Source organism: Sebastes fasciatus, chromosome 15, assembly GCF_043250625.1.
Source record: "Sebastes fasciatus isolate fSebFas1 chromosome 15, fSebFas1.pri, whole genome shotgun sequence".
Taxonomy (NCBI): domain Eukaryota; kingdom Metazoa; phylum Chordata; class Actinopteri; order Perciformes; family Sebastidae; genus Sebastes; species Sebastes fasciatus.
In genome coordinates this window covers 18,128,733-18,141,719 of record NC_133809.1, presented here as the reverse complement: position 1 = coordinate 18,141,719, position 12,987 = coordinate 18,128,733, and the positions used below count along the sequence as shown (strand labels likewise).

The following is a 12,987-nucleotide window of genomic DNA, read 5'->3' as shown; positions in this document are numbered from 1 at the left end:
TTCTCTCACTATTTTTACAAGCTGAGTAGCAGTCCTAATAACTAGTTTAACTATTTAGTTGGTGGTATAAATAACTATTTATACCACCAACTGAGGTGGTATCTGTAAGACGTTATCGTTATTAGAGTATCTTCGAAGTATCTCCCCGTCTCAGGGTCATCTGGCTCCTTCCTGCCTGTCTTGCTCCCTGCACCGTGACAATGTTTCCAATACACAGTCTGTCTGCATTCATCATCATCAAAAGAAGAGAGAAGTGATTGAGACAGGATGTCCATTAGATACTGTATTTTAAACCTCTTGTTGTCTGTTTGTATCAGGGCTCTCCTTAATATCTCAACAGGGTGTTGACAGCTCACGATGTATTCACAGACCTTGTTATCGAGGCTCTCTAAGCTACATAGAAGACATGACTCGTAGTGTAAAATATGGACAACAAGCCTCCTGTTAAAGAGAGCGAACATGGCTCTAACTAGAGCTGAAATGATTAGTTGATTTATTTTTAGAAATATAGTCATATTATTAATTCATCAGCAGATAAAATATCATAATCAATAATAAAATAAGCGTTGTTTGCAGTTGCAGCCCTTAGGCTATTCTAACATCCCTCTATTTGCATAACTTAGATAATTCAACTGCACTGATCATTATGTAAAGTGGGAAAATAGGAAAATAGAAAAACAACGTTTTGAAAGCTGTTTCATATCATAATTTCCAAACAAATGTGAATTTACCAAGGCTATTCTGTAGTTAATTGTATAAACTGTGTATGTTATTGTGTGGTTGGGTGGGTGGGTGTGAGTCTGTACCATCCAGAGCACGACATTGATGGCGAGGACCGTGGGTACCCCTCCAAACGGCAGACCCTGGAGGACGCTGCTGCGGGAGTGCGAGCGGTAGCATCTCTCCGCGGTGCTGTTTTCTTCCCCTAAAGAGTCTAGGAAGCTCAGGACATCCAGCTCCACAGCTCTCCCCTCCACAGGGGGCGCTCTCGTCACAAACAGCTCAGAGTGGGCCATCAGCACTGGACCATACCTGAAGGAAAAACAGAGAAATAAAGAAAGAAAAAGACCATTAGTCAAGATTGGTCAACTGTTGGACTTACCATAAGTCTCTTTAGCTTTTTCTTTTAGCCTTGATACACACCTGTTGAAGGGTAGATGCTACCCACCGAAAGTAGTTTGTTTGCAAAACTCTCAAGAGATGGTTAAGGTCAGGCTAGGTCATCAAGCAGTGAGTCTCGCGAGAGTTACCTATGTTCGGTGGGTACATTCTAGCATCTACCCCGTTGAAGCTCTCATATGCTTGGGCTTAAAACACACACTGATTCATAGTGCAATCACATTGGGTCATATAAAGTCATAAAGACAGCACACTGAATCCGTAATGTGGGTTATATGACAATATTATTTAAAGTTTGCTAACATTGGCCACCATAAGCTCCTGGTCATACCAGACCATCTAAGTCTGTATCAGAAAACCCCCTGAGAGTAGTGAATTGAGAAAAGGTGCATTTTACAGCTAATAAAACAGGAGTTTTAAGTCATTTGTTGCCATAGCGCCCATTTTTTTCAATCACCCTGTAAAGCCTGTATTTACATAGACTGTCAATTATGATATTTGTGGACTTTAATGGAGACGGTGGGTGTGGTGTTGGTAATAAGCAATTACATTGTGATTTAATAGTCTATTTTTTTAACATGCAATTGTTTTTTTTCTCAGTGTCTGCCACTCACACTAAGTGCTGTATTGATAGCATTTGCGAGGATCAGTCTAATGACCATCACAGTCCATTAGCAGCTATTGATCTTTGTCGGTTTCTTTATCTGACGAATGGAAGTGGAGACGTCACATGAAAGCGACAAACTGATTGGATGACAGGTATACTGCAGGCTCTTTGAAAAGCCACAACATGTGATGATGCCAACGAGCCCATTTAACCAAGCAGACAAGAGCATATTTCTGTTGTGAGGACTCAGTTTAACAGTACAAGAGTAAAAGCTTAAACTGTTTACTCCACTGTCATTTTGAACAGCTTGTTGAAGACTGGCAGTTTCGGTGTGCTTCCCTCTGTCTATAGAAGCATGTGCAGGATATGATCATTCACACTGCCATGACCACAGAACGGAGGCCTGAACCATCTGTCCTCCAGCACTCTCTCCACACTTTCGATCAATACAGTCCCGACCGACTCCCAGCTGCTCGGCTTGTACACTCCTCACCGAATAAACAGTCTGAGGGAGGAAATGGAGCAGCGACAGAGTGCTGACAAAGCTTTGCATCAATACTGCGATTCCACCTGGGTGAAAGACATCAGTCATCCGATTTCATGGGAAAAACGAGATCCCAGGATATATTGAGAGATTGACAGTAAACACAGTGTAGTAAACACGCCGTGTTCGCCGCACCAGTAAATGGCAGCCAAAACTGCATCACACAACCCTCTGCTGTCCAACTCTCACAAGAGCTGTGAGGTAACACGAGATTGAAGTGAAGAAAGGCCTCCAAACTGGCACATACTACTGAACCTTGGTGTGATTTATCAATGCGCCAATGATGTCACTTCCTGAGAAGCTCCATCACAGTTTTGTGAAGCCTAAACAGCGCTGCAACAGAAGCCCCAGCAGGGCGTCTAGTGTAGGAGGGCAAGCTGATCAATGGCAGTGCTGCTGGACCGCTGTACATCACACTGTCAGAGAGCTCTGGAGATACAGAAGTATAAAAATACAACCCAGTAATCTTTAGCAGCTCTTTCTGCACCACTGTAGTCTTTTTTTCCCTTCCTGTTGTGAAACTGTATAGCTCGCAGTCAATATTCAGATGCTGTCAGACACACAGCATCCGAGCCTCCCCGTGGACACAACTTGGGGAGGAGATCTCCTGAGGATGGATCACAAAGCAAATCCATAACGTACACACACGCAGAATCTGCAGTTTCCACAGAAGCCGATGTACCGTACATCCCGCTTTCTCTCTCTGCCAATAAATAAGCCATCGATATGCACAACAGGATTATTTTACAGCTAAAAATGGATTAATAACCAAACAGGCTTACATTACAAGGAGAGGGCATTCAGTTCTCTGAGAAAAAACTAAACGGTTTCATTATGGGCATTCAATTCACTGAATTCTTTATATTTTACAGATATTGAATGATAAAGTTTTGTGTCACATTTTCATACAAACTGATGGACAAACTAACAAACTGATTAACAGGAGATTTTGAAGATCAATAGAACAATAAATCAACCAAAGCATCCGGACTGAGTCTCAGTAGTTTTTTATTTAGGTAAAAGGCATTGCTTGTCATAACACTATGGTAATACTGTTTGCAGCATCAGCCATTTTTTAATTAATTCAAATCATCATGCTGAAAATCCTAAAATGGAAAGCTGCAGGAAAGAAGTAAACTACTCTGTGCCTATATTTATACTCTTGTGATGAGCTGATGGTAGCAAACAAATCAAAGAGCAACTGTGTGAACAGCAACAGGAGCTGAATCAAACAGAAAAGATGCCTTATACGATGGAAGAAAATACAACTAGCTAGCTGTGAACTGGTGCTCTAACAAAATTTGACATGCAGCTTAAAACAGACCTTTATCGTCTCATTGAGCTGTTCTTCTTCTTGCATCAGACGAGTCATTCACTTTGAACGCTGCCGATCCGACTGCTGATGCTAACAGTAAAACTCTTCCTCTCCACAACAGAGCAGGATGCTGAGGATACACTATGGTGGGGTTTCACACAACATTCGGACAAACGTCACAGCATGACTCGGCAGTTTAACCACGAGACTCCGTGGTTATCCTTTCTGTCTCACCCCTCGTATATAAACACTCAAACACGCTCACAGTTATCCCACGGTATCCATTTCTTCTCCAGCTTATTGAATTCTGCAAATCTGAAGTCTTTCTAATCCATTCCCTCTGTTCATTTCTCTCCTCCTCATCCCTAACTCAGGCTTCTAAGCCAACGCAGCAGATCACAAACTGATGTTTGGCTTGGGCAGCAGCGTTGTGCCTCCCGCTGGCAGCATGAGTTAAATCTCTCCCGTGTGCTCAGTGAGACTTTTACGATCACAGATGCTGAAGTAAGTACAGGAGCCGCGAGCTGGTGATGAGATATACCTGAGTTTGAGTCAGAGAAGCAGAAAAAGGGAGGAAAAAGCAAGCTCAGGTCAGATAATCAGCTCATTGCACCAGGAAATACATCTGAGGTATCTCTGTGTGTGTGTGTGTGTGTGTGTGTGTGTGTGTGTGTCTGCGAGAGGATGTCAAAGGTGATACAGACAAAACTATTAAACTGTAAGTCAGAAGGTCGATAACTTGCAATAAACCCTGATTCAATCCAGATATCTTTCATTACTCCCTCGTAATATTTTGATTAAATCAGCTTCTGCTGTAGCCTTGCAATGGACGTCTCAAATTTTGTCCAAAGAGACGTACATCTGAGAGTTCGTACAACACAAGCAAGGATCTAGATAGGAAGGAACAACGTGAGTAAGTGCCAACAACAGCTTCAAATCCGATCGGACACAGGTGCCGACAGGCAGTGCACAGAGGCAATGCACAGGGTGGATAGAAGCAGATCTGTATTTAATCAACATCAGCAATATCCTCAATATCCTCAATATCATCATTATCAACATCATCAATAGCATCAGTGTCATTAGGTGCGGAGGTGTTCACGAAAGAGCTGGGTCTTTAGCTTTTTCTTAGAGGTGGAAAGGGACTCTGCAGATCGCGTGGAGTTCGGTAACTCATTCCACCACCGGGGGACTACAGAGGAGGAGAGTCTAGCTAGCGACTTAGGGCCCTGTTGTGATGGGAGTACCAGGCGCCTTTCATTGGCCGAGCGTAGTGGGCGGGAGGGAGTGTATACCTGGATGAGGGAGTTCCGGTAGACGGGAGCTGTCTTTGTTGCTGTTTTGTAAGCAAAACTAGATGAAACATCAGAGGATCACCAAAATGATTACAATTGGGACATTAATGTCTGTACCAAATTTTATGGCAATCCATTTAGTGGTTTTTGAGATATTTCAGTCTTGATCAAAGTGGTTTAAATGACTTGGGAAACAGAGGGGGATGGTGTGTGCAACAAAGGTCCCTGCCAAGATTTAAACCAAGCGCATTGGCATCCACTACTCACTTATATCATCCTCTAAATCACTTCACCAGATCCCTCAACAAGTGCTTTGTCATGCTGAAATGAGAAGCTGCTGAATCCACATAAAAAGCCATGACAGGAAACGTATTTACATCTGAGCATGTTATAGAGGGGCTGGGTCCTAATTCAGCTGCACCAAAACCAAATGAACAACATAAACCATTTGGTGGACAGCCCCCCCGGAAGAGCTTTCTCTCCCATCGTCAAACACTCAGTCGGATCAAGATTCATCACCTGCCTGAGGGAATGAGAGAGAGATGGCCCTGTTTTGCCAGAGAGATGAACCATAAATAACATGTGAACTAGTGTTGACTTCCAAACCTCTGCACTGTATCAACTGCCAGCCGCTGTGAGATAAAAGACGGCCACCAAGGACAACTTGCAATCACCATAAATAAAAGAGTAATGGCTTCAGAGCTGTTGTTCTCTACTCGACTGCACTGACTGCAGCCTTGTTAAACATGCAGTTTTTTTCCCTGCCGCGATAACTGCCTGGAAGGGAGAGATTTGACGTTTCCCCCGTCAACAGCTTCACCTCAAAGGCCCCGAGCTGGTAGAATATTCATGAGTGATTTCTAGCTGTGCTCTGCGTGTTAATCGAAAACTGAGCCCCTGATTATGGAAATCCTGGTGTTTAAAGGTATTCTGTTAAAACAATCCTTCTCTAATGAACTATTAACACGCCAATAAGACATGAGACATGACATGAGTTGATACATTGTGGAAGCTGATCTGTTTCGTATGCTGAGAGTCATGGGAGCATACTAAAAAGTCAGCTTTAAAGCAAACACTTTTTACGCATGCAGCGGGTACGGAACAACATTAGCATTCATTTGAAACTGTATTTCTGGCCACCTGTCAAATGTTAAGTCCAAATTTCACTCTCCTTTTAACTCTGTTTTGGTCTCCACCAACTTCTGAGGGAAATATCTCTCTCTTTAGGTTGCCAGGTGCTCCATTATATTGGTCGCTAACTTTGTCTGTCTGCAGTTTGGAGCTGGGCAGGTACTTCAGAGTTGAAGTCATCTTTCATTGGGAGTTCATATTATTGTGTTTACCCCCTGTAGTTTTCCATCAACACACCAAAGAGCACCTGTGGTGGATTTTCAACTTTCTTTCCTGCAGGTCACAGGTAAACCATCTAATAATCCACATGGAGCAGAAGCTGATGGTGTTTTAATAATGTCTTATCATACCAGAGTAGGGAGCGTATTTGCAAAAATCACATGAGGGGTGTAATGAGACCTCTCCAGCTTATCAATGCTTTCATTCTATTGCATGCACTCAACTCTTCTGGGAAGGCTTTCTAAAATATTTTGGAATAGAGGATTTGATCCCTGCTACGAGAAAATCTGTGATGTTGGGCTGTAAGGCCTCTAATTCATCCCAAAGGGATTAGATTGGGGTTTCTTTCTTTATGGTACTGGCTTTGTGCACTGGGGTATTGTCACATTGAAACATGGCCTCTCCCAAACTTTTGATGCAAATTGGAAGCAGCACAATATTGCCTAAAATATCACTGATAGCTGTAGGGCTGCACAATTAATCGAAATTGGATCAAAATTGCAAATGGCCTACTGCAATTTTCAAAAATCGCAGGTCAAAATACCATTTTAAATTACACATTGTTGTCCTGACCTACACATCATATTCTACAGACTTCAGAAAATATCTTTGTTTGTTACAGATCCCCGAAAGAATCTCACCATAATTATTTTAATATGTTTTTCAATGAAAATGAGAATAATGATGTAAAAATGATTCTCTAATATCGCAAATCATACCCCAATAGCAATATCAGATCAAATAATCGCAATTAGACATTTTTTTCAAAATCATGCAGCCCTAGTATGCTGTAGCATCAAGATTTATTTTCCCTAAATTGGAACTGAGGGGACCAATCCATGAAAATGAGCCCCCCATACTTACAGGCGATATATTGTGTATCTTCTCTGTAGTTTGTTGGGATATTTTAATGAGTGCATCTTATTATCAACTCTACAGGAGCTACAGGCCTCTGCTGTGCTGGTTTAGGTTGGAGGGTGGTGTTGGGGGGTGTCGATGGGCAACCCTCATCAGACTCAGCCTGAGGGGGAGAGGGGGCGGAGGTTTTAGCACAATCTGCTCACCACCTGCTCGGTGGAGGAGGCTTTACTCGTTTCATACCTCACTCTCTCTTTACCACACAGCACACAAACACAGATCACCGAGGTGTGTCTGCTCAGAGCACACAGTTAATGCAGCATCCCCCACCCAGCCTCTTTCTGAAGGCTGAATGAGCCATAGCATGACTGGAGTGATGACTGCACACACGGACCGTGCTCAAAAAAACAAACACCTGCTTCCTGTCTTGCTGCACATGCTCAGTAGGCCCCCAGGGGAGCGCTGTGTGTCTGCCCTGCTGCCGCTGTGTGGACTGAGCTGTTCCTCATTAGGACCCGTCTGACATCAGTGATGGCTTCAGTACAACATGTGTGCTGGATGAAACCAACTCAATCGTAAACACTGAACCAGCACAATCTGTGTTACCTCTGCATACCTCCAAGCTTCTGGAAGATTCCACCCACAGACTCTTAAACTGCTGCAGCTGATCCTAAAAAATGGGCCTGTGAGAGAGTCAAAATTACCCTCACCTCCACATCTACAAAAAGCGCAAACACTGCTCATTTTAACTGATGATGTTGATTCCAACATCTCAGATCTCCCTCACTAGACAGTAGATGAGCAGCCTTTACAATGCAGGAAATGTCCAAATCTAAGCTATATTACTCTTTTATCATGTTTGATTACTGTTTGCCTTGTGGGTTTTTATGAAAACACAGCTTCTCAATGCAAAACCTGTTTTGCCAGAGTACCAATTTTCAGGATCATATTGTGATGAAATCAATGGCAGACAATTGATGTATGGAAGGTAGGAAATCAATCTAAAAACATAGAGTCAAAATGGTCAGTAATATTGTGAAGTAAGTCTGAAACTATCATTTCAATTAATCATTTCATCCATAAATTGGCACAGAATAGTTAAATATGTCTGTAACAAGTTCCCAGAGTCCATGTTGACATGTTTGAATAGCTTGTATTGCCCAACCAATGTTGCAAAACCCTTATCAATTGATCAATTATCAAAATAATTGTTGTTCCTGTAGACTAATCAACTAATTGACTGTTTATTTCAGCTCTAATGGGAACTATATGTAATTTGTAGTTAATGGATTTAAAAAAGAAAAATGCAAAACCACCAGTGTGGTCAATAAAATGACTGAGCATCTGGATCACAGCCAACTAGCAGATCAAATCTGCTCATATCACAACATCTGATGCACCTACTTCTTACGTCTTTAGCTACAAAAAGAGGTTCTGCAGGTTTATCAGAAGGGACTATTTGCCTGCAGTTTATACACAACAGACAGCATAAAATGTGTGACAAGATCTGTGAGGATCTGATGCTGCTTCCTGGTGGTATAGTAAGCTTGTGGCATTGTGCTCTTTGCTGGTGAGTATGTGTGTATGATACAACAGCTACAATGCTGCATGTGTCAGTATCACTGTGATGGACCCCGTGGAATAGCAGGGAAGTTCACAGCAGGAATCTCAAATAGCAGGGAGCCGACTCTCCACCGAAGACATAAAAAGAACAAAGCCCAGCCTATGGTACATAACTGATATGGTTAGATGGCGAGTGGAATACAAATGGAGGCTTCACAAAATCATCAGCCGCCGTTTCGTTCTAATATTCTGTTTGTGTTCGATTTTCCATCGAGGGGCTTTCACCAAAGTGTTTCCTGACATTTTTATTCATACCCAGCAGCCCCTGTGACATGTCGCTGGGGAGATGAGTCACCGAAACACATCTCATTTACTGTACGATGCAATCTTGTATCGCACATACACCTGGGCCACACATCTCACTGCCACCACCACCATCACCATCACTACCAGAGAGGGCAGGGGAGAAAGTAAACAGGAAGGTGTCTGTTTGGTGCTACACACCAGTGTGTGCAATCTGTTATTAGTGTGGGCTGACTCTCATTCATTACTGTATTAAAGGCAACATGCCAATATACACTATCCACCTGTAGTACTAGAGTATATATCACTATAAGCATTGATAATGCAATGTAAAATTATGTATACCTTGATAGATTTTATAAATTTTTCCAACCCCTATTAGGGGTGTAACAATGCTGGATCGATATATCAATTCAATGATCAACGATCTAATTTCATTGATGCAAAGTGAAAATATCGATACATATCATCATCTTATATGCTTTTATTCTGAAAATTCTCACTTTATATTTGTTCTTATTATTAAAAGAATAGATTGTTTTTAATTGAAATGTCTGAAAGAGGCCAGTAATAAAGTTGTCAAACCATATTTTAGTTGCTTTTTGTGAGTTGATATGAATGTAATGTTAAAGATGCATATGATATTGTCTCATATTGATTGCAAGCCCCTGAATTGAATCAAATTAAAATCATATCGTGGCAGATTTTGTGATATCAGTAAATATCGTCATTGTCACAACAGATATAATATCATATTGTGACAAAACTAGTGATTTACACCCCTAACCCATATGTAGCACATGTATATTAACACTGCTAACTCAGAACTGGAACAAAAGATGACACTAAAATCAATATATAAATAATTCCTAGAAGAAAGAGTACTTTGTTGTGGTGTCCATCCACAGTCCTGAGCTGATCAGAATAACCCTTCTACATTTCAGAAACATTTGATTTAAGATTGAGGTTTAATGTTACTTAAAATCTTTTTCGAACTAGGTCAAGAATCAAGTCACGCTTAAACCTCCTACTGGTTCGGTGTTTTGACGTTCTTCCTGGAGCATAAACTTAGTGTAGGGGACATTATTTATTTGCACAGTGTTTGTTCTGCGTCTTTAACTGTTTCCATGTGAGGCAGAGCAGATTATGTGATCTTGATGCTTTGCACCATGAGACTAAAACCCACAAAGGATCTTTGTGAACTCACTCCACTGTTTTTACTGTTTGGTCGTTCTGTGCAGTTGGAGCTGTCCACCTGCTCAAGGTGCTGAAACAAACACAGACCGAAACGAACAAACCAGATAAACTAGATTCATGGACAAAGGCATGACTACGCATGATTCTCTCAACGTGCCACTTTCTATCATCCGAATAGGTTTGATGCTGTACAAGTACATAATATCCATCTCCTTACTGCAAGCTCTTTTTTCAATCTCAGCTTGGAGTCTCCTGAAATATTAATATCCGTGTAATACTTGAAGATGACCAGCATTCATTTGCTCTATATTCTTGGGAGACTTACTGTGCACTCTTCCTTTTGAAGTGTTGGATCAATTTTTAAAGTGATAGCGCACTGAAAATCTTTTGATTATTAAACTCAATACAAGTAAACTCCTGAGCACTATCAGCACTTCATAGACCTTCATCTGGAGGAAAAATAGTATGCTTAAGTCACAGACTGAAAAAGCCAATCAAGAAGTCAAACCACAAACACCTGAGTCAATTACACTTTCAATAAAATACATTCATTTACTATTATGCAGGGGTTTATGCAGGAATTATCAAAAACTCACCTCCTGTTTGATTAAAAGGTTGTGGTAATCTTGATCATGACAGTTCCAAGAGATTCCAATGATGACCAGTTTTCAAAAGCTACTAACTTTTTACTGTCACATTTCAAACATACAGGGATTGATATACTCCAACGAGTCACTTAAAAACCATGACCAGGACTTTCTCTGAAATCCTTCTTAAAATGGCTTAGACATTACTCATCTTCAAAAGCACAACAACTCCTGCCTGGAGCCTGGAAACATGACAGATCTCTCTAATTAATGAACAACACTAATCGTCATCATCAATATCATTCATCTTCAGATGTGATAAGCGGTGTGTGTACGTCATTACAATCCATTTAAGAGCCATATATCACTTTCAACAATAAGCTCTTTTTACACATTACATTTTTTTTTTTTTCTCAGTTTCACTACATGTGATGACATATTCTTCAGCATGCTGCCATGCTGCAAATGTTATGCACAAGTAACCCACTAAAATGTCAAAAACCCCATTAGAAATCTGACATTTTAAAGGCCACTTCCCTTCATCACAGTCAGGTGCAAATGGCAGGAGAGTTGTAAATATAGCATACTGTGGAGTCTGTCCTCGGGATTTACATATGACAAGACTATAAATAAAAGATTCAACTAAAACTGATTTGTGTATTTTCAAAAACATCATTATATAAACAACTATGACCTCAGTTCACCTCAAGAATATCTTTGAAGATCTTATTTTTGGAGGCAACAGAGCCAGTAAATCAGGTGTTAAAACCTGCTGAATATGCAGCAGGATTAGCATGGATTCAACAGGTCAAACTACTTGCTCACTTGACCAATAAAGGCTTTGTTGTCTGTGTAAATCCAACAGAACAACAACAACAACAACAAAGAGAAGATAGCATGGTCACAGCATGGTTGGAAGCCTAATCCCTCATGTAACCTATTTTTTTTATTTTTTCCAATTGGGAGTAAATAATGCTCTTTAAAGATCTCCCACCCACATTGACTTGATGAGGAACAATAGGTGTTGTACTGAGAAGGTCTGTTTTGGGTGTAATAGTCTGACACGTTGCCAGAAACATCTTCATCCTAACCAACCAATAACAACACCGTGCCATGATGCAGGGAGTTTTTCAACCTTTAGATTTCACTTAATTTTAAAATCATAATTGAAAGAAAATGTGTTTCTCTCTCTAAGCAGACACATTTCATCGACTCAGTGTCTCCCCTCTTACTGCAGCACCCACAACACACCACCTTCCTCCTCCTCCTCCAGCAGCTCTGTAACTTGATGGAAACGATTGCGCCATAAATAGCTGCAATAAACCTCTCGTTTAGTCCACGTTTAGATCACCACATGGATTACATGCCTTTTTAAATAACACATTCACACGGCTCACCTCAGAAAGCTTCCTGATCGCTGCAGTCTGCTGGTGATGATGGGAGTGCTGCTGCAGCTGCTGTGTGTTTTTTTTCCTCCAATACTAAGAAACAAGAGAAACTCCCACCTACTCAGGGGCCGTCTGACAATTAAACACCTGCCTGCCTGGAAGGCTGCTAAGGGACTGTCAAGTAATGCTTTTTTTATTTTTAGGATATACAATTGATTATTATATAATTATCTGTCATTATTTATTATGTAATTATTTTGCTGATGAAATGATTATGTATGTTTTTAAAGTTAAAAGATACCAGCAGAATGGTTGAGGCGAACACGAGGTGAGCAAAGTGTAGATTTGTAGAAAAACATAATAAATCCATAACACTAATCTGACAGACTAAAAGGTAACATAATTGAGGACACATTGCCACCTACTGGAAAATTGTCTTTCATGCATTGTCCCAACCTACAGTCTTATTTTAAACAAAGCTATTTTCTAAACTACCCAACAGTAAGCTTATGTAAATTAGTTCAAATGAGCCAAATACAACAGTAAAGCCCTACTTACACATTAATGCATTGATATTAATATTAACATAATAAAGACCTTTTTATGCAATGATTTATTTGAAGTATTTTGTAGTAGTAGGCTACATTTATTTAAAGTATTTTAGAATATTTTGCTAATAATACTTGTGTACTTTTACCTATTTGAAACTTTTAGTCTACTTGTAATGAAGTATTTTTTAAAGTAGGCTACATTTATATAGATTATTTAAAGAATATTTTGCTAATAATTATTGTGTACCTTTACCTGAGTGACACTTTTAGCCTACTTGTAATGAAGTATTTCTAAAGTAGGGTATTTAAA

The 12,987-nt window shown here is 40.4% G+C and overlaps 1 protein-coding gene across 2 annotated transcripts in view; it reads right to left on the bottom strand.

Annotated features, from left to right (window-relative positions):
* Positions 1-12,251, bottom strand: part of tmem63c (transmembrane protein 63C) — a 30,988-nt gene extending 18,737 nt beyond the window's left edge. Inside the window, exons 1-2 of one of the 2 annotated variants that reach the window (XM_074660624.1) lie at positions 12,136-12,251; positions 807-1,032 (exon numbers count right to left, since the gene is read on the bottom strand). In XM_074660624.1, coding sequence (XP_074516725.1) covers positions 807-1,016 — 210 coding nt within the window. In that variant the 5' untranslated portion in view covers positions 1,017-1,032; positions 12,136-12,251. Of the gene's footprint in view, positions 1-806; positions 1,033-3,594; positions 3,974-12,135 lie in introns of those variants that run through there. The other variant, XM_074660626.1, reaches the window with a different exon arrangement.
* Positions 12,252-12,987: the final 736 nt, after the last annotated feature.